Source organism: Pongo abelii, chromosome X (genome assembly GCF_028885655.2).
Source record: "Pongo abelii isolate AG06213 chromosome X, NHGRI_mPonAbe1-v2.0_pri, whole genome shotgun sequence".
Classification (NCBI taxonomy): domain Eukaryota; kingdom Metazoa; phylum Chordata; class Mammalia; order Primates; family Hominidae; genus Pongo; species Pongo abelii.
In genome coordinates, this window is record NC_072008.2 from 92,268,960 (window position 1) to 92,295,067 (window position 26,108).

At 35.8% G+C, this 26,108-nt stretch overlaps 1 protein-coding gene, 1 long non-coding RNA gene and 1 pseudogene across 7 annotated transcripts in view; 1 reads left to right on the forward strand and 2 right to left on the reverse strand.

Moving 5' to 3' along the window:
* The window catches only part of DACH2 (dachshund family transcription factor 2), a 672,286-nt gene that overhangs the window by 630,803 nt on the left and 15,375 nt on the right, over nucleotides 1-26,108 (forward strand). For 3 of the 6 annotated variants that reach the window (XM_054544812.1, XM_054544811.1, XM_054544813.1), the window contains 4 exons: nucleotides 21,410-21,588; nucleotides 21,684-21,831; nucleotides 23,232-23,378; nucleotides 24,719-24,784. In XM_054544812.1, the coding sequence (XP_054400787.1) occupies nucleotides 21,410-21,588; nucleotides 21,684-21,831; nucleotides 23,232-23,378; nucleotides 24,719-24,784 (540 nt within the window). The remainder of the gene's footprint in view (nucleotides 1-21,409; nucleotides 21,589-21,683; nucleotides 21,832-23,231; nucleotides 23,379-24,718; nucleotides 24,785-26,108) is intronic. The other 3 variants (XM_054544814.1, XM_002831855.3, XM_054544815.1) reach the window with 1 other exon arrangement.
* Nucleotides 7,187-7,814, reverse strand: LOC100443858 (COP9 signalosome complex subunit 8-like; annotated as a pseudogene).
* Nucleotides 21,075-22,581, reverse strand: LOC129052979 (uncharacterized). Its single transcript, XR_008518113.1, has 3 exons — nucleotides 22,251-22,581; nucleotides 21,676-21,766; nucleotides 21,075-21,571 (listed from the first exon to the last, which is right to left on the reverse strand). It is a non-coding gene; the product is annotated as an uncharacterized LOC129052979 (long non-coding RNA).

Below are 26,108 nucleotides of genomic sequence, written 5' to 3' on the forward strand. Positions count from 1 at the left end.
GAATGAATGTTAAGCTGTTGAGTGCTCTTTCCTTAAATTAAGGATCATGGGAAGTTTCTAGGAATTCAGTCTAGGAATCTATTTCCCTTAGGCTTTTGTATTCTAAGCCTTAATATGTGCTCTCTAAGAAGCTCTAGCTTATTTCTAATGTTCATATGACTTTCTGTCATATGTAATTTAGAAAACAGATATTTATTGACTGTCTACTGTGTATAAAGCAAAATGATAGCCTCTGCAGAGGAAAAAGAATAAGTAGGTCATAGTCCCCACTCTCAAATAATTTAAGTCTAACTAGAGATTTAAGATGTTAACATGTGAAGTTTTTTTACTTTTATATTAAGTTCAGGCGTACAAGTAAAGGTTTGTTACATAGATAAACTTGTGTTATGGGGGTTTGTTTTACAGATTATTTGATTACTGATAAAGCATATAAATAACATTTGTAGAACGTATTTTAGTAGGTAGTATGAGATTCTATATGTGTGGTCAGAAAATTTATACTGCATAGGATTTCAAAGTTAAAGGTTTTTGTACTATATCTTTGCTTTCTTCAAAAGTGTGGACATCTTTAAGAGGCAGGGAGGAATGATTCTTGTTTAGGCTTCAATATTTTGGCAGGCATGTTACATAATCTTAAAAAGAGGCAGCTAGATAACAGGTGGAGGTTTTATATTTCCTTATTACAACTTTATTCTTTTTGCAAAACAATTGGAAACTGCCAGTAAAATTTATTGATATATAATATTTGTATATTTTATGCAAGATATGCGGTATTTTGTCACAAGCATAGAATGTGAAATGATCATGTCAGTGTATTTAGGGTATTCATCACCTCTGGCATTTGCCATTTCTATGTGTTGGGAACATTTCAAGTGCTCTCTTCTAGCTACTTTGAAATATATAATATATTGTTGTTAACTATAGTCATCCTATGCTGCTATCAAACATTAGAACTTATTCCTTCTATTTAATTATATTATTGTACCCATTAACTAACCTCTTCAACTCCTTCCCCCAACACACATACCTTTCCCAGCCTCTGATAACTATCATTCTACTCTCTACCACCATGAGATGTTTTTTAGCTCCCACGTATGGATGATAGCATATAATATTTGTCTTTCAGTACCCAGCTTATTTCACTTAACATAAGGACCTCCTATTCCATCTATGTTGCTGCAAATGACAGGATTTCATTCTATTTTATGGCCAAGTAGTATTCTATTGTGTATATATACCGCATTTTCTTTATCCATTCATCCCTTGATGGACACTTAGGTTTATTCCATATCTTTGCTATTGTGAATAATGCTACAAACCCATGAGAGTTCTGATATTCCTTTGATATACTGATTTCTTTTCCTTTAGAAAAATATCCAGTAGTAGGATTCTTGGATCACATGGTAGTTCTATTTTTAGTTTTTCAAGAAATCTCCATTCTGTTTTTCATAGTGACTGTACTAATTTACATTCCTACCAACTTTGTATCAGTTCCCTTTTCTCCACATCTTCTCCAGCATCTGTTATTTTTTTTTCTTTTTAACAGTAGCCATTCTAAGATGACATCTCATTGTGGATTTAATTTGCATTTTCCTGATAATTAGTGATGTGGAGCCTTTTTTATCTACCCATTGGCCATTTGTATGTCTTCTTTTGAGACATGTTTATTCATGTCTTTTGCCCACTTTATAATGGGATTATTAGGTTTTTGGTTTTTTGGGGTTTTTTTGCTATTGAGTTGTTTGAGTTCCTTGTATATTCTGAACATTAGACCCTTGTGGGATGAATGGTTTTCAAATATTTTCTCCCATTCAATAGGTGTAGTGTCTTTATTCTGTGGATTGTTTGCTAGTACATTTTGAAGAAAGGTACTAGTTAATAAAATTGATTATTGAGATACATATAAGAGAATACACTCTTTGGGATAAAGGAAGGATGTGGGAAGTGCCATTTTACTCTATCTTGAAGGGTAGGGAGAGAATACACACACATCACACACGGTTCCCATTCACAAACATAAATAAAATTTCTGAGGACTGACTAGAAGGCAAAGTGTAATAGCAAGAAAGATCATAAAAACAGAAAAAAATATTTCCAAATTTCAATTCCAAAAATTCTGAATTTATCATTAAACTGTTTTTGCTTCTAATTTAAACTCTGATGTTCTCTACTTTGAGGGCTTTTTTTGCTACTCTGGCTCATTGAAAACTTACACAAACGTGTAAAGCACATTGAGCATGTAACATGTCATTTTTATTTGCCAAATTATAGTCATCAAATGATACCTTGTACAGAAAGAGTAAAACCTATGCTGAAGTGAAAATGTATTTCCTGGATTCATTTTGGAAAACATGGTAACACTGCAAGTTGGAAGCCTGATTTTTCATTGTCATACTAGCACACAAAGTGCATTGTACTTAAATCTTTTTTAAATTTCAAAAGCAAGACATGTAAAAATGAAAGAAATTTAAAGAATGTGGGCTTTGGTATATAAGAAGACCTATTCTCACTCTTAAAATTATTTAAATAGGTGCTATGGGAAGCCATTGCCTGTATAAGGCTTTTAAGATATTTACAACAAAACATTTCCCTGTGATTGAATTTTTCCAAGTACTAAAATACCATGGAGAAATATGTTTACCACCAGTTTTATGGCTCCCTACATGCATTCTCTATAAACCTTGTATCTGCTTGGACACAAACAGTATTGCAAAAAGACACCACGCCATTTGAACAGGGTATACAGCTTTGAAAGCGTATGCCACAGTACTAATGGGAATGTCAGTAATATTATGAGTAATACAGTTTTAATACCATTCTTTTATTACAGGAGACCTAAGTAATTGTTCTTATTTTACATCTTAATTTTAGTAGGAGTATTTTATATCTGTAGAGATACTACCACTATTGTGTTACAGTTTTTGGCCTCGGTGCTGATATGGGATATAACATTTGTGAAGTCTAAGCACGGAAAAACATAATGGTAAAGTTTTCCTTTACAGCATGTATTATTCCATTGAAAAGCAAATAAGAAATAATTACCTGGGACCTGAAAATGCAACCCCCATATGCTTCAAAGGTTTGGGTTGACAATGTTTAAAAAGCTACAAGGTATCAATAATAGAATTTTGCTAACCAGTGAGTCAATTTTCTAGGCAAATGGGGCAAGACAACACATGTTGTAAGTAACCAGATGAGAAAGTATCTTCTGGAAACGTGTAGCAGTGGCAATAAAGCAAGACACATCAGTGTTCAAACTTGAATAGCATATTGTATTGCTTTTCACCCTCAAAATTTTTTAAAATATGCCAACTGTCAGAGACAGTGGTAGGTAAGGTTAGATGGTTATACGGATTATTAGTAAAGTCTCCTGAGAAATTGGGATGTTGATGGTGGTTGAGAATCATAGGCTCACTATGATGCACTTCACCATCTGTTAATATAGGTATTTTAACTGGCGATAAGATCAAATATCTTGTCATTAGCCAAGAAGACGAAGTAATTTCAATGCCATGTTAAAAATACAGTATTTAGCCATTCACACTGGAAAAATGCCTAATGGGAAATGAATAATGGAGGAGAGGTGACAATGGACAGAAAGGCAGTGAGCAAAGTGATCTTCTCTAGTGATCAAATAGAATTAAGAAAGTTAAAATCTCTAAGTGAAGTGAGTAGATATAGCTTTTCAGGCGACGGAAGCATGTTCTTTTTTTTTTTTTTTGAGACGGAATCTTTGCTCTGTCGCAAATGAATAATGGGGGAGAGGTGACAATGGACACAAAGGCAGTGAGCAAAGTGATCTTCCCTAGTGATCAAATAGAATTAAGAAAGTTAAAATCTCTAAGTGAAGTGAGTAGATATAGCTGTTCAGGTGATGGAAGTATGTTCTTTTTTTTGAGACAGAATCTTCGCTCTGTCGCCCAGGCTGGAGTGTAGTGGTGCTATCTCCACTCACTGCAAGCTCCGTCTCCTGGGTTCATGTCGTTCTTCTGCCTCAGCCTCCCGAGTAACCGGGACTACAGGCACGTGCCACCACGCCCGGCTAATTTTTTGTATTTTTAGTAGAAACGGGGTTTTACCATGTTAGCCAGGATGGTGTCGATCTCCTGACCTCATGATCCACCTGCCTTGGCCTCCCAAAGTGCTGGGATTACAGGCGTCAGCCACTGCGCCCGGCCGCATGTTCCTTAAGGTTATCCAAAGCAAACATGAAGGCAGATGCAGAACAAATGCAGAAATGGCTAACATATGATACTGTGTCTGGAATTTATTCCTTCCAGTGGGTTCTTGGTCTTGCTGACTTCAAGAATGAAGCCGCGGACCCTCGCAGTGAGTGTTACAGTTCTTAAAGATGGTGTGTCCGGAGTTTGTTCCTTCAGATGTTCAGATGTGTCCGGAGTTTCTTCCTTCTGGTGAGTTCATGGTCTCACTGACTTCAGGAGTGAAGCCGCAGACCTTCGCAGGGAGTGTTACAGCTCTTAAAGGTGGCACGTCTGGAGTTGTTTGTTCCTCCCGGTAGGTTTGTGGTCTCGCTGACTTCAGGAGTGAAGCCACAGACCTTTTCAGTGAGTGTTAGAGCTCATAAAGGTAGTGCGGACCCAAAGAGTGAGCAGCAGCAAGATTTATTGTGAAGAGCCAAAGAACAAAGCTTCCACAGTGTTGAGGGGGACCTGAGCGGGTTGCGGCTGCTGTCTTGGGTGGCCAGCTTTTATTCCCTTATTTGACCCTGCCCACATCCTGCTGATGGGTCCATTTTACAGAGTGCTGATTGGTACGTTTACAAACCTTTAGCTAGAAACAGAGTGCTGATTGGTGCGTTTTTACAGAGTGCTGATTGGTGCGTTTACAAACCTTTAGCTAGACACAGAGTGCTGATTGGTGCGTTTTTACAGAGTGCTGATTGGTGCATTTACAAACCTTTAGCTAGACACAGAGCACTGGTTGGTGTGTTTACAATCCTTTAGCTAGACAGGAAAGTTCTCCAAGTTCCCACTTGACCCAGGAAGTCCAGCTGGCTTCACCTCTCAATACTAAACTGAAAATAACTTCATGGGACTCAAATGTTATAATGTTGATTTTTAAAGCACTTTATCCAAATAAATGACTCACAAAATATACCAATTTCATAGAATTGGAATTTAGGGCAGAAATTTTGGGTGCTTTGTTTAAGTCTGATTACAAGATATTAGTATTGAAAGATCTTACATATTAATTTTCTCTTTATTTTCCTTTCTTCATGTTGCAGAATTTCTCTGGTTATTGAGTTCATAATATTTACACATTCATAAAAACAGAAAATGTTAAACATCTGCATTTAATACTAATCGTTGAATTTTGTAGCGCTTCATGTGAAGTATATCTTAAAAATAGTGTTTCTCCTAAAGAAGTATCATTGGCTCTGAGTACAATAGTCACACCTTATTTGCGGGGGATATGTTCCAAGACGTCTGGTAGATGCCTACAACAGTGAAGAGTACTGAACCCTATACATATTGTTTTTTTTTCTATACATACATACCTGTGTTAAAGTTCAATTTATAAATAAGGCATAGTAATAAATTGACAACAATAACTGATGGAAATATAGAACAACTATACTAATATACTGTGTAAATGTTATATGAATGTGTTCTCTCTTTCTCTCAAAACATTTTATTGTACTGTACTCCCCTGTTGTCTGATTGCCATTTACTAAGAGTAACAGAAATCTTTGGAAAATGAAATCACAGATAAGGGGCAACTACTGTGTGTATAAGGATAGAATCCAATTGGGAAAGAAAAGAGGAAAAAATAATAGTGACTAAAATGTCACTGGAAGTTGAGAACTGACTATATTTCTCTTTACATTTCAAGCTTGGACAGATGTTAAAGATGTTTAATAAATATTTATTTTACATACATAAGTATATATATAATATATATTTATATTTGCAGGCTACTAAAAGCATCACACTCTTACTGTCTGCATAAACCCAGCCTCAGCATAGACATAGTTTTATATTCGGTAAACACTTAACATTCTTCTTTCAAACTAAAGCACTTATGATAGAAAAATGAGAAAAAAATTCTCGAGTACTAGGGCTATTAGCAAAAGTGAAACATGTCTGTAGTGTCTTCGCTTCAACATTTGCCATTCCGTATGGATCCATAAATATTTATAACAATAGTAAGTAAAGGAATTTTAGCATTAATAAAATAAGGTCGAATTTGCCAGGAAAAATTAAGATAGATTTTTCATATTTCTTTCATTTAAATGTTTATTGAACAAAAGCAGAATAAATGAACTAAGGGTTGTTTTAACCTGTAGATATAAAACAGCAACTTCAAATATTCAGAAGGGTGTCACACAGAGAATGAAAGACTTGTTTAGTATTTCTGCAAAGGGCAGAACTTGACCCAAAGGATAAATGCAAGCAATCAGTAGGCCATTGGATAGTTGTACAAAGTGTATCACATATCTTAATTGCTTCTTTCTCCATATAATGCGTTCCACACTTAACTTTTCCCATCTTATAAAAGGAGATAATACAACGTAATGCTTCTCATGAACTTCTTAAATAAGTCACATTTTCATGGCAAGCCCTCCACTGCCAGCAATAGATGTACTCATAGTATTGGAAAACATCTAAAGTTAACAAACTGGTTTAGTATAAAAATGGTTTATTTGTTCCTCAGACATATTTCTGCATTTTACATTAGTGAATCTCAGAAGTTGGGGAGAAAAGAGAGCATAGTCTCCAAAGAGGGTGAATCATAATCCCTAGCAATACAGATATTGCCCTCAAACTCCAAATGAATCATTACCACTATCCAACAATGGTACAGATGAGAGTGCGGTGTGTGCTGGGGCATCTGCATAGACAAAAGACAGTTGACAACCACTGTTCCACAAGAAACAGGAAATCTTATTTCACAAGTCACTAAAAAACAAACTAACTGCTGTAGTGATGAGAGGCTCCATCCAGACTGTTAAATATTACAAAGTGAGAACTGTTTCAACAACTATTCAGCATAATGTTTAAGAACAAAATGTACATAAAACATTGTACTTTATATGTATATTTTATCACAGTAAGAAATGCTGAGGTGCTTCATCTATGCAACAAATTGAAAATAAAAACTTTACATTTCTATATTTGTCAATATACAGGATTCTGAAGGTGGATCTTAAACTCAGGATGATAAATCAGTTATCAAGGAAAGCCACATAACCCGTCAGTCTGGATAACTGCTTTTCACTGGGGATGGGTGAACTGGAATTGGCTCTGGCAAAGGAATAAACTTGTTAAAAGAAACATCCAGGGCCCTTGCAATTGGCTTTCTGGGCATAACCATTCTTATGGTTGGGTCAGCTTGCCATTCTTGTTTTAATATACCTTTCACAGCCTCTTCTACAGGACATCCAACAAAGGCTTCAAAATCATCAGCGATTATTGAGCTATACGCTTGAGAGGGCAGGGCAAAGGCTCATCTCCTTGTTGTATCTCTAAGTGCTTCCATAATTGACTGGAACGTCTTAGGCTACTGGTAAGCATTGAGGGTTGTATACATCCCGAAGAAATCTCTATGCCAGAATTTTTTTCCTATTGAGCAAATTCTCCCAAGTTCAGAATTTGCAGATTTTATAGCAGATGGTACTCTTTCCCAAAGATATCTTGGATTATTCATGTCTTTATGGAGCAAATAAAAAGCTAGAAGCTGACCATACACTGGGGGTGCAGCAGTTCCTCCAAGAGCCTGGAACTCTTGGTTCTCACACTGATCCAACAACTTTTTGAAACTGAGACACTTTCCTTCATCATTGCCACTGGCATCTTCCCAGCCTATCTTGCAGCCACCCCTTCCCAACAGCCAGACCCCAAACTGTCCCCCTTTTCCTATATTCTTAGTATAAAGTACACTTATCTTAAACTTGCAAGTCTGCATGGGAATAAATATACAACTTAAATTAAATTTGAGGGGGAAATGCGACTCGGTGGCTGGCAAGATGGCCGAATAGGAACAGCTCCTGTCTGCAGCTCCAAGGGAGATCAATGCAGAAGGCAGGTGATTTCTGCATTTCCAGCTGAGGTACCTGGCTCATCTCATTCCGACTGGTTGGACAGTGGGTGCTGCCCATGGAGGGAGAGCCGAAGCAGGGTGGGTCGTCGATTCAGACTACTTCGGTAGTTTGAAGACTTCAGGCTCAAACTACTTTAGAGCTAATCTGAGAGAGTTCACTTACAGAATTACAAGTTTATTCTTTTGTCTGGTTATTAGGAAGACAAAATACAATGCTATAATACCTTTATTAATTCATGACACATTAAGTAAATTCTTCACTCAGTTTACCAGAGTAAATTTTTTTAAAGAATTTATTGGGTAAATCCTGGAATCAATGTATATTCAGTGCACTTCTTTTTCTTGAACATTCCAGATCTAGAAGGCTAGAATAGCTTCAGATGTAGCTCATCTTTTTGAGGGCCAACTATATGCTCAGTACCGTGCTAAGTGTTTTGCATTTGAGTTTTTTCCTTTAAACTTCCCACAAACGCTCTGAGGTAGATCTTTATATTCTACAAATAGGGTCACTGTGTAACATCCCAACACACAGAGACATTCAGTAATGTTTATTGTGCTATAAGAAGAAGGTAGACTCATAGGAAATAAGTTAAAATCAGAAAGGGACGTATCAGATGATTAACCTTTGTATAATCATTTACGTTCAACTGCATGATACATTTTTGAAAGATTTCTAATTAATTGAAAATTTTTTTTGAAAATATTCCTCTTTGTCTAATAGTTATTAGAGAAAATCACCACCACACTTTTCAATTTATACCATTTTGATTTATGCCACAATACAATGCACAACTAGGAACTCAAAAGTGTTTCTGATAAAAGTCATTAAGTAAGGTGAGACTATTGAAATAGAAGAAAGTAAAGTTGAATGAGTCCCCACAAACTAGAAATGAAGATGGGGAAGAGGCAGTGTTAAAACACAAAACAAAATGGCACATTCACATGTTCTAGTGCTGGCATTTACACATCCTTGCCTCTTTGGATATATATTATGAATTATTTTGTTATTATTTTTATCAGAAAAAGAGTGTCCATAAGATGGTATGAATTTTCATAGCAATAGACAGCATCTAAAACTAGGATTGTGCTTTTGGTAAAGGTTGTTAAATTAAGCATTACTAATAGATACAAACTTCTTTGATAAAACATAAGAAATTTTCAGGCGAGAAGCAACAGCTTTTTTGTTTGTTTGTTTCTTTGTTTGTTTGTTTTTTGAGATGGAGTCTCACTTTCTTTCCCATCCTGGAGTGCTGTGGTGTGATATCGGCACACTGCAACCTTCGCCTTCTGGGTTCAAGCGATTCTCCTGCCTCAGCCTCCCGAGTAGCTGGGATTACAGGCACCTGCCACTGCGCATGGCTAATTTTTGTATTTTTAGTAGAAATGGGGTTTCACCATGTTGGCCAGGCTGGTCTTGAACTCCTGACCTCAAGTGATCTGCCCACCTCAGCCTCCCAAAGTGCTGGGATTACAGGCATGAGCCACTGTGCCTGGCCGCAACAGTTTTTATTATCTTAATGTCTATATTACACAGGACAAGAAAAAAAAAATGTGAAAATTGCAGTGCTTTGCCTTGTTAATTAAATATATATTTTTTGAGTTAGCTAGGTTTATAGCAGTATTGAAATTATGGTTTCAAACTCATCTATTAGGAAAACCCTTAATTTTTGTATAAAACACGTGATGGCTCAGTGCCTCAATTTTTTTAAAAAATTTTTTGAAGAGGTGGAGTCCCACTACATTGCCCAAGCTGGAGTGCAGTGGCTATTCGTAGGCATGATCATAGTGCGTTGCAGCCTCAAACTCCTGGGCTCAAGTGATCCTTCTACCTCAGCATCCTGAATAGCTGAAACTACGGATTCATGCCACTGTACCAAGCCCATTGCCTCCATATTTTAGCTAAGACTGAAATATCAGTATATATTCTCAGTGATTGTGGGTATGTGCACATACGTGCATGTGTGTGAACAAGAGAAGGAGATGACTAATGAAAACAGAACTGTCTATCATTAGTACTGTGGTAACATGAAAATGTGAATATGCATAGATTACAAACAGGTATAATTGCACAGTTATTAGTGAGCATATTGATAAAAATGTCAAATCTGTGTAATTAAGGGCACGTTCCTCATGAAAGACTTTATAGGAGGTGACAAACTGTGAATTCTTTGTTATACAGACTGTTTTCCATGATAGTGTCATTCTGATTTTGAATTATCTTTAATTTTTAATCTTAATCCTCTAAAATATCTTCTTTATACCTTTATTGGATACAAGTAAATTTATAATCCATAGAATTCATTCTTGGAAAAATATTTTCCTTTTATTTGTATGGGCTCATGTTTTTTACTATTTTGTTTCCTGAATCTGTGTTACAAATTGGCCCATTATGCATGTTTTTCTGCAGTGTAAATTGATTTTCACAACCTCTATATCTATAAAACCAACTGGTTGATATATGTCTTTAATTTTATTCGATTTCTTGAAGCTTTGGCGATGCATCCTTAAAATTAGGTATCATTTTTGAAACGATTTTTTGAAATGTGAAAAATAACTAGTTAAAAAATATATTGTGATAGGAAGCAATATTAAAATCTTGTAAATGTAGCAAAAATTAACCTTTATATAGCCCAGTGGTTTTTTGAATTGTGATTCCCACACCAGCAACTTTAGCATTAATTGGGCACTTATTAGAAATTCAAATTGCCAGGCTCTACTCTATACCTACTGAGTAAGAAACTATGGAAGCAAGGAATGTGTATTTAAAAGACTTTCAGTGCATTCTTATGCATGATAAAGTTTGAGAACTATGCTCTAAAGTGCTGGATGAATAACCTGCTCCCTTCTACCTTCCATTGACTCTTTCTACTCAGTCAGATAAGTTAACTAACCAAATATGAAAGCAGTGATTTTTAAATTTGGCACCTGAATTGCCAGGTCAGAACAGTAAATTTCCCTTCCTGATCTGTGCCAGATTAAGAAGAGAAGTTTCTTTCTTGGTTGAAAAAAAAGACTGGATGTCTCCTGGCAGGGAAGCAAAATGAGAAATCTGCTTTGCAGCCTCTTTGGCCAACCAGATGCCTGAGCCCCCAGTAAGACTAAAAGCAAACCTGTATTAGAATCCTGGGGAATATGGGCAACATGGATGACTTGACACATCAGGTTGAAAGCTGCCACTGAGGGACCACGGTGGTTGGCATACTCAGATTTCAGAGGGAAGGCACAAAGCCATTTTACAAATGAGCCAGAGTGACAAAACATTATCACCTGGAAGGGTCATCTAATTTATGGAAATGGGCGCCTTCCTCCTCCATCTATCCCAAACACATCTCTTTAAAACAGCAGCTTTCTTTCTACCTTACCCCATTCCCAATCCTGCCTCTTGTTTGCCAATTTATGATGCAAACTGTTATAATGTTACTTGGCACTCATAAAATGTTATTTTTTGTGCAGCCTTTTACACAGAGGTAGCCAGGCTGGTTTTCTGGAGAAGGGACATGTACATGCCTTTGGTGCTTTTTGTTTGTTTATATCAGAAGTTCTTGTTTTTCTTTGCAGATTTTAGATCAAATTCTAGTCTGTTTCTGGAACCTCAGCAGTTTTGTATTTCTAGGCTCTATAAAATATAGAGTTACTCCAAAAAATCAGTCAAGTCTTCTTTATCTCTGATAGAATAATAGATCATCTCAGAGATGATGGGAAACTATGTGTGTGGGAGAGAAAGGTTTATGCTTTAAATTTTTTTGCTCAGAAGACTATGCTATGTAGACAAGTTCAATAAATTTACACTAGACATTCTGTGACAACTATACAAGCTATTTTTCGAAATTGTAAAATTTCAATTTGTCACAATATTTGTAGATTATAGTAATCATTTATTTTATTGGAGAGACTAAGAGTTGACCAGAAACTCTTTACAGCCATCCCCTTTCTTCCTTCATTCTACCACATATTTGTAAATAAATAAATACATAAATTATATATTCCTGTACAATCTTGTCTTCTTGAATAAAAAAGAAATAGTGGAATCAATCTGATGATTCGAAATCTTACAGGGCTTTAAGGTTACCAGTCTACATATCAAATATCATTGCATATGTTATAGATAGACACATGATGGTGACTATTCTAGATACTGAGGAGACAACAGTGAGCAAATAAAAATCAGACAAAAGTCACTACCCTCAAAAAGATTCAATTGTACTGGAATAAAATATTTAATAAAATAAATAATTATATTATATTGTATATTAAATGGTGCTTAATTTTACAGAACAAATAAATCGTCTCAATGGGGTAGAAATAGGGGTGCAGATTGCAGAGTTAAATAGGATGGTCAGTATAGGTTTCACAAAGAAGATACCATTTGAGCAGATCATATGGGTGGCAATCTCAAATGAAATGCATAAACACTCTAAAACACACCTTGTAAAGCATTTTGTTAGTTCTAAATTTTTATTTGACTTTTTTTCTTATTAAGCTTATTATATTCTCTACAGTTTGAATATCCCTTATCTGGAATGCTTCAGACCACACATGTTTCCATTATTGGTCCATTCTTGCATCGCTATAACGAAACACCAGAAACTGAGTAATTTATAAAGCAAAGAGGTTTAACTGGATAATGGTTCTTCAGGCTGTACAGGAAATATGATACTGGCATCTGCTCAGCTTCTGAAGTGGCCTCAGGAAACTTTCAGTCATGGCAGAAGGCAAAGGAGAAGCAAGCCTGTCTTGGCACACATGTTTAAATAACCAGATCTCATGAGAACTGACTCACTCACTATCATCATGAGAACCGCACCAGGAGATGGTGCTAGACCATTCATGAGAACTTTCTCCCAGTGATCCAATCACCTTCCACCAGGCTGCATCTCCAACACTGGGGATGACAATTTGACATGAAAAGTAGGTAAGGACACAGATCCAAACCATATCATTCTGCCCTGAGCCCTCCCAAATCACATGCCCTTCTCACATTTCAAAATACAATCATGCCTTCCCAACAGTACCCCAAAGTCTTAACTAATTCCATCATTAACTCAAAAGTCTGCAGTCCAGAGTCTTATCTGAGACAAGGCTAGTCCTTTCTGCCTATGACCCTGTAAAACAAAAACAAGTTAGTTACTTCCAAAAAACAATGAGGGTATAGACATTGGGTAAATACTCCCATTCTGAAAGGGAGAAATTATCCAGAAGAAATGGGCTACAGGCCCCATGCAAGTCTGAAACCTAGCAGCGCAGTCATTAAATCTTAAAGCTCCAAAAGAGTATCCTTTGACTTCATGTCTCACATCCAGGGAATACTGGTACAATAGGCTCCCAAGGCCTTGAGCAGATCTGCCCCTGTGGCTTTGCAGGATTCAACCTCCACGGTTGCCCTCAAGGGCTAGTGTTGATTGCCTGTGGCTTTTCTAGGTTCATAGCGCAGCCTGTTGGTGAATCCATAATTCTGGGTTCTGGAGGATGATGGCCCCCTGTCACAGCTCCACTACTAGGCAGTGCCCCAGTGGGGACTCTGTGTGGGGACTCTAACTCCATATTTCCCTTCTGCTCTACACTCATAGAGGTTCTCCATGAGGGCTCCACCCCTGCCACAGGCTTCTGCCTGGGGAACCAGGCTTTTCCACACATTCTCTAAAATTTAGGCACAGACTCCCAAGCCTCAGCTCTTGCACGCTGTGCTCCTGCAGGCTTAACACCACATGAAAGCAGCCAAGGCTTATAGCTTGTTCCTCTGAAGTATCAGTCCAAGCTGTACCTGGGTCCGTTTTAGCCATGGCTGAAGGTGGAGTGCGTGGGATGCAGGGAGCAGTGTTCTGAGGCTACACAGGGCTGTGTGGCCCTGGGCCTGGTCCACAAAACCATTTTTTCCCTCCTAGGCCTCCAGGCCTGTAATGGAAGGGGCTGCCAGGAAGTTCCCTGAAATGCCTTTGAGGCATTTTCCCTATTGTCTTGGCTATTAACATTTAGCTCCTCTTTACTTATGCAAATTTCTTCAGCCCACTTGAATTCCTCACCAGAAAATGGGCTTTTTTTTTTTCCTACACATGACCAGGCTGCAAAATAAGTTCCAGTATCAGGTCATTTGTTTGCTCACACATAAAAGCATACACTGTTATAAGCAGCCAGGCTACATCTTGAACACTTTGCTTCTTAGAAATTTCTTCTGGCAAATACTCTAAATCATCACTCTCAAGTTCAAAGTTCCACAGATCCCTACAGCAGGCACACAATGCAGCAAGGCTCTTTGCTAAAGCATAGCAAAAGTGACCTTTCCTCCAGTTTCCAAGAAGTTTCTCATTTCCATCTGAGACCTCCTCAGTCTGGGCTTCATTGTCCATGTAACTATAAGCATTTTAGTCATAACAATTTAAAAAGTCTCTAGGAAGTTCCAAACCTTCCCTCATCTTCCTGTCTTCTTCTGACCTTCTATATTCCTCCAATCTCTTCCTGTTATCTAGTTCCAAAGCTGCTTCCATGATTTTAGGTATCTTTATAGCAATACCCCACTTCTGGTACCAATTTTCTGCATTTGTCTGTTCTTGCACTGCTATAAAGAAATACTTGAGACTGGGTAACTTATAAAGAAAACAGGTTTAATTGGCTCACAGTTTCACAGGCTGTACAGGAATCATGATGCTGGCACCTGCTTGGCTTCTGGGGAGGCCTCAGGGAACTTTCAATCATGGTAGAAGGCAAAGCGGAAGCAAGCATGTCTTATATGACCAGAGCAGGAGGAAGAGATAGATGAGGAGGTGTCATACACTTTTAAATAACCAGATCTCATGAGACATCACTCACTCACTATCTTGAGAACTCCACTCCCACAATCCAATCACCTCACACCAGGCCTCATCTCCAACACTGAGGATTTTTGATGTGAGATTTGTGTAGTGACACAGGTCCAAACCATATAATTTTTAATTTGAGGTTTTTCAGATTTTGCAGTACTTGCACATACATAATTAAATATGTTGGGGATGGGACTCAGGTCTAAACATGAACTTAATTTACTTTTCGTATACACCTTATAAACTTAGCCAGAAGGTAGTTTTATAAAATGTTTTTAATAACTTTGTGCATGAAACAAAATTTTTATTGTATTTTGACTGTGATCTGTCACATTATGTCAGGTGTGAATTACTCCACTTGTGGCTTAATGTCTGAGCTCAAAAAGTTTTACATTTTGAAGCATTTCAGATTTTAGATTTTCCAATAAGGGATCCTCAACCTGTAGAAGGGGAAATCTAGTTAACTGTCCTTTCATTGTGATTTTCCTATATGAAAAATAGGAAAGAACAGTGCTTCCCAACCAGTATTGACATTTGGCCAGATAATTCTTTGTTGGGAATCCAGCGGTGGTCGGGGGTGAAGGGTTTTCCTGTGCTTTGTGGGTGTTTTGCAGCATCACTGGCCTCTACCACTAGATGTCAGCAGTACTTAGTCTTGACAAACATTTCCCTAGCTATTGCCATATGTCCTCGGTGCAACAAAATTGCTCCTGGTTAAAAACCACTGACCTGTGTCTTCAGGCCTTCAATGACTTGGAAAGCAAAAGTGGGCTAATTTAAGGTGAAGCTGGGCTCATCCAGTTTTTATCTAGAGAAGGATATTTCCAAACATTGTGTTTCATGAGGTGTTAATAGATGCTTAGGTTGTCAAATATATGACTATATACTCCTCTTCCACTGCTGTAAATTTTCAACTGCCATTTAATTTATTTAACAAACATTTATACTGCATTTACTTTGGGTCAGAAATTATTCTATCAATTTTGCTAATAGTAGTTCATTAATCTTTATAACAGCCCTAAGAGGTAGGTGTTACTATTATCCTAACTTTATAGATAAATAAAATGAGGCATAGAAAGGTTAAGCAACTTTCCCAGGGTTCTACAAATCATAGAGCAGGGATTCAAACCCAAGAAATCAGGCTCCAGTGTATTTTGCTCTTCATTATGCTCTCTGCTTCCTCTCTTGACATATAACATATGTTAATATTTACTATTCGTATTTTATTTATTAAAAAAAATTCCACAGGATTTTGGGATACAGTTGGTATTTGGTTACAAGAGTAAGTTCTTTAGCAGTGATTTGTGAAATGGGGTCTGAGATGTTCTGCTCTAAAAGATTTAGCAAGTTAGAAATAAAGGAAAACTGTGCCCTGTGAAATATGAGTTTCAGATAAATGAGACATCAATTTTTAGTCTAAATATGTCTCATGGAATATTTTGGACATAATTATATTAAACAATGATTTGCTGTTTATCTGAAATTCAAATTCCACAGAGCACCCTGTAATGTATCTAGCAATCCTAGCTTTAAGGAAAAATTGTTAAATATTGTTTAGGCCAGTTTTCTCAACACTAATTTGAGCAAGGAAGCTTTTCTTGTTAGAACACCTAATATCACGGGGAAGTTCTGTGGGGCTTTAGTCTAAGGACAGTGGGAATGCCTTTCAGCTAGAGAGTGAACAGATTATTAAGGGTTCAATCCAAAGTACAGTGATCTCTTCTTTGAACTCCTAGAGGCAAATAACAATCTATGCCGCATGAACATGATTCAAGCTTAAGTGTCCACTGTTTTCCTAAATAATGTATCCGCTACTTAATGACAAGAACTGGGTATCATATTTCTTCCAAACCTTTTACTGGACATAATATTTGTTATTGGAGTAATATTTTGTCTAAAAGACGACTGAATTCCAATACATGATTTATAAAGGAGCCTGTTATGTGAAATTGCTAATCTAAGGATCCACAGCAAACGAACATAATTGGTTTTAGAGTATCTGTGTCACTTTCTCAGGCTGGTATGTCTTCATTCCTTTGCTACTAGTTTTCTGTTTTCATTTATCTGTGTTATTTTTATTTCATCTCCTTAAAGAAATACAACAATTTGGGGATCAAGCTTTTCTTTTCCACATTTGATGATGGCAATACTTGAGGAGTCATTGAAGCTATGTACACTTCCTTATATTCACGCAAGTCACATTACACAGCAGTTGGTCATTTTATTGTTGTAATTGTTCCTCAGTTTGTTAGAGGGAAGCAGGTGTCTCACTTGTCCTGAGTGTAATAATAATGACATTGCCAAAAAAAAAAAAAAAAGAAAAGAAAAAAAAGAGTCACTTGGGACAATTGTATTTAGGGAAAAGTTCTCAAATAAAATAGTAAAGTATAATTTACTTGATAACAAATAAAACTGATGACCTGGTAGGTAGCTACATTTTTCTACTGCTGGGTTAGTCAGCTGTGTTAAGTTTATATTCCTGTATCACAATCCTTAAAGCCCAGAGGAGAGACACTCCATGGAAAATGGGAAAATAAGCACTAGAATCATGTAGAGAGCCTCTAGCAGCCTGGACTTAATTTTCTGGGTGATTTTTCTATTTTGAGTATTCACTATATATTTATCTTTTTTTCCTACAAAAATTCTTGTCAACTTTTATATCTATTCATCTGGGCTCTACGAAATAAATTAAAATGAAGAGCTTATTCTCTAAGTGGATACCCAAGTGCTATTACAAAGTATGGCAGGTTTAACAAACGGCTTAATAAAAGTGGTTTCCACTTTGCTTTAATAAGTGAAGAGATCACTCATGTCCTTGACTAGATAGCAGTTCTCCTATCCTTACTTTGTAGTTTATACTATTATGTTCTATGTGCTGATAAAGGTTTTACTATTTACATTTTGAATACCAGCTTTTTAAATAAAAAAAATCGAAATCCTTTTTCCTGGGTTCAATAAGAGATGCTCTTATTTAACCAATAGCCTATGTTTCTAGAACTTGCCCATTTTAAATTTTATTGCCAATTAGGATTTTTCAACCCTATCTAGTAAACGACTACATAACAGTGCACTTATTTAAATTCTGAGCAAAATTCAGATGCTGTTCAGATGTAAAAATATATTACAAGATTGAAATTGATTTCCAATTCATTTACCATTCATTTTTGTAGCAAACGAGTTAAATAGGAAAAAGAAATCTGATGTATGGTTTGACAGTTTCCTCTTGCATACACTAAAACATAATACACTTCTACTACTTTTGGGCTATTATGGACCTTAACATGCAATGTGACCTTGGTCTGAAAAGCATGTTTGGTTAGCACAGAAACTTAATCATAAGAAGTCATAAGTAGAATCCTTCTTCTTTATGGCCCTTTTTCTAGGACTAGGGAATTTATTGCTTGTGGGACAGGTAGGATATGAACAATGGGCCAAATAGAGTCCAGGGTTATCTCATCCATGTTAAAACTGCTGCTGAAAATCGATGTGACCTCTGCTACACTGTCATCCCAGTTCCCACCCTCTGTGTCCTATTTGTCTTTTGATAGAAGCTTAGATCCGTGTGCTGTCTCTATGTGTCTCTCTTGGGCCAGATTATCAAAATGAATCATTGCCTGCATACCTCTTATATTTCTATTTATTTTCCTGGTGTTGACTAGGTCTGATGAAATATGATTCTTTTTGTATTTGATCCTCACTGCAGCAAGCAACACCTAATTCAGCTGTGTCTATCTCTTTAAAGAAGAGTAATACTATTTTGAAACTCCAATTTACTGTACAGCAACATTATAAACCATAGACCATGCAACCTGTCTTCATCATCAATAGTAATTTTCCTTTCAGCCAATTTAATGTCATTTTTTTCATCTTCAAATAGAAGACTTCTAACAAATTTAATGTAGTTATAATTTTGTTTTATGCATACTGAATGTATTACTTTCCTTTTCAGCTATCTTGTTTGTAAAGTAACCCTCAGAGTCTCACCACTGAGGTTATACATATGTGTAGGTGATATGTAACAATGAATCCATTATTTTAAGAACTCTGTTCTTGACACAAAATATTTATTCAGGGAAATGATTATATCGTCTCTGAATCAGCAGGAAGTTAATGTTATAACTTTGTAGCACTTCATTTTATAATAGTAGCTTTTCCAGGCCACATAAATTAATAATTTAAGATTCATAAACATCAGGATAAAAGTACAGAACCTTTCCAGCTATTATAAATATTGATATATCATCATTATAAAGTCATTCCATCCACTTAATGCATTCATGTGGAGAAGGAAAAAATACTACTTAAATATAGACATCAAACAATGCAATTGTAGCATAACACTGTGGTTAACTGTTGAGAAATGTACCTTAGAAACCTTAGATCTGTGGCCTAAGACATGTTTTAGTAGTGTTTTTATAAGATAATACTTCAAAAGAAACCATGTAGCTGAATAAGGTCACAGAGTTTGTGATAATGTGCTGATTCTCTCTGGAATAATTTACCTCTTCTAAACCTATCACTGACTTTATAAAAAGAAAGTAGAGAGGCAAATGTCTTGAAAGAGTTTAGGGTTAATTTTAAATAGTCAGAGTTACATAAACTAGAGTATGAAAATAAATTACAAGTGAGTTGTAGAAAACATTTGCGTCTGTGAACAAAATATTGTTTTCAAAGCTTTACTAAAAAATAATTCCTGGTAAGTTATTCTCATAGCTTTCTGTGCTAAAGAAAATTAATGGTATAGTTCATGCATTTTATTGAATTGTTTAAGGTCAATAAACAAATGCTGTTTTTAATATTTGGATTCAAACAGTGTGAAACTGTTGACTCTAATATAATCATATAGCATTTTTTAAATTGCTATTGGTTTGGAAAAATAAAAAATGTAAAGGTGATACATAGTAAGAGCCTTTTATTCAGAGATAGTACTAAGTAATCTCACTGAAGTTTCCCACAAATGAATGGCACAACTTGCCACACAAGAAATTCCACAGCAAAAGGTAACTGTTAAATTAATAGGGCTCAAGACTCTGCACACTGCATATGTAGGCTGCTTGCAACAGAAAAAAATGAAGTCTTAATATATCACAAATCCATATTCTATACCTATAGGAACCAGAACCAATAGACTTTTTTTTTGTTTCCAAACCATGTGAAATTGGTTATGTCTAGATTTAAGCCAAGTCTTTTTTCTTGAGTGAGTCTCATTAGAATATATGGAGTCACTGAATTTTTTTTCTGACAAGAGAGATGCATACTTTTTAAACTTTGCCTGTGCTCTCTTGCTGAAATTAAGATACTCCAGTGAGCAGCGTAACTGTTTGAGGTGCTATGATTCACCCCATCATGCACTGCTGATGAACTCAACTAAGAGTAACTGAATTTCTTTCGTTAACATCCCAAGATTACCTCTCCGTGGCAGTTTCTTTTTACATATGTAGTTACAGAAGAAAAATTATCTAATTCGTACAGGTTATATGAAAGATTGTCAGCCAGAATAACCAAGTATTCAGGGTTCTCAAAGTAGGAGGGGATTCCCTTTATAATTAAGTATATCTGTTTGAAGCAAATATAAAACATATTTATAAACAAAAATTCTACTCATAGCTCTTTATTGAGTAATGAGAATATTGAAGAATACGACATAAAAATAAAAGAGGAGAATAGATGTAACTTGTGATTTTATGTCATACGTGTTATTTTCTGATAAGGGATATTCCATGAAATAAAAAGTAACACTGGAAACAATCCAAATAGTCATCAACTAGAAAATGTTTAAATGCAAGCTAGTATATTCATGAAACAAAATACTACTCAGCAATAAAAATAAACTACTGATACCTGCCACAACATGGATAAGCTTAAAAAGCATGCTAAGAGAAAGAAGCCAGACACAAAAAACCATGTATCGTAGGATTCTATTTATATGAAACATTCAGAAAAGGCAAACCTTTGGAGATAAGGCAGATTAATGGTTTTTAGGGGCTGAGGTGGGAAAGAAGATTAACTGTAAATGGACATGAGGAGTCTTTATAGGGGAAATTAAGATGTTCTAAAATAGATTTGTGGTAATGATTAGACAACTCTAGAAATTTACTAAAAATGAAGTGTATACTTAAAATAGGTGAATTTTATTGTATGTAAATTGTTTCGATAAAGCTGTTAAAATAATCAAGATAAATAAATTGATTGATACATTAATAGATTTATAGAGGAAAAATAAAATGTTGCTTATGTTTTTCCAGGAAGTGATCTGAATATTTAATTTATAGATATTCATAAGCACATATGTCAATTGTATGTATCTTAAATTTTTTCTCCAGATTTTATACCTTTTTAGCCATAAGCATTGTTTCAGTTTCACAAGTTCTTTACTGAAATATTTATTTTTTGAAATTAGAGGCAGCTGGAGAATAAATATGACTTCTAATTATGAGAATGTCAGTCATTTAGTTTTAGAAACAAAATCTTTATAGATGCTTAGTAGAGGTGGCTTAGTGAGACTTTTGAGCTCTTAATCTGTGAACCTTCTGATACTAATTTTGTTTTTGCAGAAGAGGTACCAGTTCAAATTCCAATAATGAAGTCACCCTTGGACAAGATACAGCTGACTCCTGGGCAGGCATTGCCCACTGGATTCCCTGGACCATTCATTTTTGCCGATAGTCTGTCCTCCGTGGAGACTCTGTTGACCAACATTCAGGTCAACAATATTTCTATAAACAAAATAAATGTAATACAAGACATTAGCACCTACATATATTATTTTATATTTGATAAATTAAAACAGATAAGATGAACTGCATGTCATTTCCTGTACCTTGACAGGGTCTGCTGAAAGTTGCTTTGGATAATGCTCGCATCCAGGAGAAGCAGATTCAACAAGAAAAGAAGGAGCTGCGACTGGAGCTCTATAGAGAGAGAGAAATTAGAGAAAACCTTGAAAGACAACTTGCAGTTGAGCTTCAAAGCAGAAGTAAGTTTTACAAGTTCAATTACAGAGTGAATATTATGTTGGGGGTATTTTCAGTACTAATAGAAATATTCTCCAAGATATCTTGGAGGCTGAGGCGGGAAGATCACGAGGTCAGGAGATTGAGACCCTCCTGGCTAACACGGAGAAACCCCATCTCTACTAAAAATACAAAAAAAAAAAAAAAAAAAAAAAATTAGCTGGGCGTGGTGGCAGGCGCCTGTAGTCCCAACTACTCGGGAGGCTAAGGCAGGAGAATGGCGTGAACGTGGGAGGTGGAGGTTGCAGTAAGCCAAGATTGTGCCACTGCACTCCAGCCTGGGCGACAGAGGGAGACTCCGTCTCAAATAATAATAATAATAATAGTAATAATAATAATAATAACAACAACATAGCTACATGAAACCTTGGAGGTCACTTACCTTGGTCCCCTGGCCAACTATATGGTCCTTCGACTTTGAAACAACTACCTATGTGATCTTTGGTCTTCAGGCTTTGAAAACTAGTAGCTATGTTATCTTGGGTAAATTTCTTGACCTGTCAAGGACTCAGGTTCTTCATCTATAAAATTGAGATAAAAGTGTTTTTCTTACTTGAAAGTTTATTTTTATGACTGGCAGCACAGTAGATTTATTTGCACCAGCATCACCACATACCCACTAGTAATGCATTGCACTAGGACATTAGGATGACTACAGTGTCACTAGGTGATAGGAATTTCCAGCTCCGTTATAATCTTATGGAACCACCATTGTATATGCGGTCCATCATTGACTGAAATCTCATTATGCAGCCTTTGACTGTATATGCACATACAGAGAAAGAGCAAGAGAGAGGCAGAGAGAGAGAGAGAGAGAGAGACTGATGATATGTACACTAAACAGACAGATATTTGCCTTTAGAACTGGTAACATTTCAGATGAATGGACACTTGCCATTTTCAGTTTTAAAGACTGTATTTTGCAACCTAATAGATATTTTCAGGATTATTTTTGCATTTTGAAATATGAATAGTAATCAGTAACCTGATGAATAATAAGAATATTTTTCTTAAGAGAATTACAAAATGTTTAAAGAATCATTAAATGCATATAGAGAGTCAAAGTAGAAGACAATTCTCCACCACCACTACCACCATCATACAAATGCATGTGTATTACAGAATATACACTCTGGAAATGTGGAAATAGAAAGAAGTCAGTTGTGTGATTGAAATACAGTAAATAAAGCACTCCTTAGATAACCCTGATGAGAAATAGTACCAAAAGAACGCTAATCATATGTCAAGTGAAATATTTCTATATCTCTCTGTATCTATACCTATATCTGTGGCTTATAATTCATCAAAACTGGCATCCCTATTTCTTTGCTCAAGTCTTTGCAAACTACCTTTTACATTTCAGCTACCATGCAAAAGCGCCTGAAGAAGGAGAAAAAAACCAAGAGAAAATTGCAGGAAGCCTTGGAATTTGAATCAAAGCGCCGGGAGCAAGTGGAGCAGGCACTTAAGCAAGCCACCACTAGTGACAGTGGCCTGAGGATGTTAAAAGGTAATGTCTGATTTGGACTTTCACACTCAAGGTAAACAAAGCAAAACTGATTGAAGAAAAATAGAAGAAGGAAAAAAAAGAGGAAGGCAGGAAGAAAGGAAGGGAGAGAGGGAAACACAGACGTATTTTGTCCAGGAATGATTAAAAAATCAATTTGAGGCCAAGTGTTTTAAATCATGAATTAAATCCAGTAAAAATAATCACTGTTCAGGAGATACAAATAGCCTTGGAATAATAGGAAGTCCTACTGACTTTTGCAGTAGAAGCAATAACGCTGATAACCATCCTGCACCTGAAATGTAGGTGGATTAGGTCCATTCATGTTAGAATATGCTGATGTTTGGTGAACTGTATTGTGATTAGCTATACAATGCTTGTTCCTTCAATGCAGATTGCATCAGTGTTGCCATGCCTAAGGACTACCAGGTTGAAAAAACATGTTCTAAGTAAATCCCTGCAGATCCTGTAAATGGAGATGCTTGAATTATGAAAGATCTTAATTCCAAACTTTTCTGATTCCATTTTTAATTCTGAGGCCTCATAACATTGTTTCATCTCACTCAGACCCAATTTCAAGTAAATGTTCAAGTAAATATGTACACACACAAACAGAACCTTTTTACATCAAAATTACTAGCTTTTACCTGAACAGCACAATCATAAAACATTTGTCCCTAGAGCCAGTACTACATGAAGACCACAAACCATAATGAGTATTTTGGTATTCGCTTGCACTTACTATATATACACACACACATATATATATACACATATATATACACACATATATATACACACATATATACACACATATATATACACATATATACACACATATATATACACATATATATACACACACACACATATATATATACACACACATATATACACATATATACACACACATATTTATATATATACACATATGTACATATATAAATATGTGTATATATATGAATATATATATATCATAAATAATATCATCAATCACATTTTACAAAGGGAAAATATACCATGAGGATGGGGGCAAGTTAACCTGATAGTCTTAGGGGGTTTTAATGGACAGACTATTTTCCTAAGATTTATTTTTAAAGAATAAAAAAAAAATAGAGGTATTTACAATATACCTAGAAATATATGCTCAATTATAAAATTCAGCTGCAGTTTATAATCATCCCTCCTACCATTAAAAACAAACAGACATACAAAAAACAAAAATGCCACCCAAGGTCTTATGTTATCTATAGGACCAAAGTACTGGCTTACTGGAGTTTTCCCTTTAAATGGAATCGGGAACCACCTAATTGTACCTTAATCTTGCATATCATTTATTTCAGATACTGGAATGCCAGATATTGAAATAGAAAACAATGGGACTCCTCATGACAGTGCTGCTATGCAAGGTACAGTCAACTGAAAACTTCTTTCTATGACTGCTTAATATGTGACCCCTGGGGATGAGGTGGGGATGAGCTCCTGTGATGATACTCTTCATATAAATAAAATAAATAAGTTTTGACACTTCTTACTTTATGACAAAGGAAGCAATTTGCAGTTTTTTGAGAAAAAATACTTAACATGGCTTTGAAAACCCAATAACTCTGGTTACATAGGGACTAATAATTTTACATATACGATGTGAGCAAATACGTGTAGCTGTAAAAAGAATACACATTTGTATGTCAGGCATATTCTAAAAATGCATAAATGTGAATGTAATTTACCTTTTAAAAGTGTACAATGCCATGAGGTATTTTTGTAATTTCACCACTTTGCTGTTTGTAAAAGCCACAGGTACAATAATTGTAACCTATCAAAATTTTGAAGGTATTCAAGACAACATTTTTTTATCCTTTAAATTTTGATGTTAATCTTAGAGACCACTTAAGTATGAAAATCAGAACATGACTTATAATTCGTGATTTACATGATTATCACAATTGCTTACATCTTAAAAAATATTTGAAAATATTCAGTAGTAAGAGAACAGATGAAACAAATCAATATAGAGTCTCACTGGAGTGCAAAAGCACATAAAAATATGAGTTAAATGTGACCACTGAAAATTTTCCAGTGTGATTCCAATGCACTTCTAGACTTTTGCATGCAGATTACATTTATTTTCACATTTATTGTGATAAAATGCCTCACTCTAATAAAAAATAAAGAATATTTTTATGAGAAAACTATTTCCTAACTTTGAAAAATTAGGACGACCATGAATATGTCGCTCACTGGAATTAATCAGTGCCTTTCTCCTATGTGATGAGTGGATCTTCATAAAGGCAACAGAACTGGTTGTGACCAAAATATCCATTTGGGTTCATCTAAGGGTCACCATTTTATGTGGTAGCTTCATAAGTTGTTTTACATGTAGTTTTACAAGTCATCTTTATAAAACCAGAAATGTTAGCTCTCCTGGATACTCTAGTGATGCATGATTCTGTTGCAGCTGGGTAGACCTAACTAATGCACTAACTATGTTAGGTGTAAAAGCATGCATGCTTAACTCATTCAATGAAGCTTTTGCTGGTTCTTATCCCTTTTTTGCTTGCCTGCTTTATTCCCTCAGCTTAAAGGCTTTGTCTATATGAGCAAAACCAATTCAAATGGGATTCAATGTTTGTCCAACCAATTCATCACAGCAAATTCACTAAGAAGTGCCCCACTAGTTGTGGGCCTGGTATTTGAGTTTGCCATCATATACCAGCTCCGTGGTAGAGATGA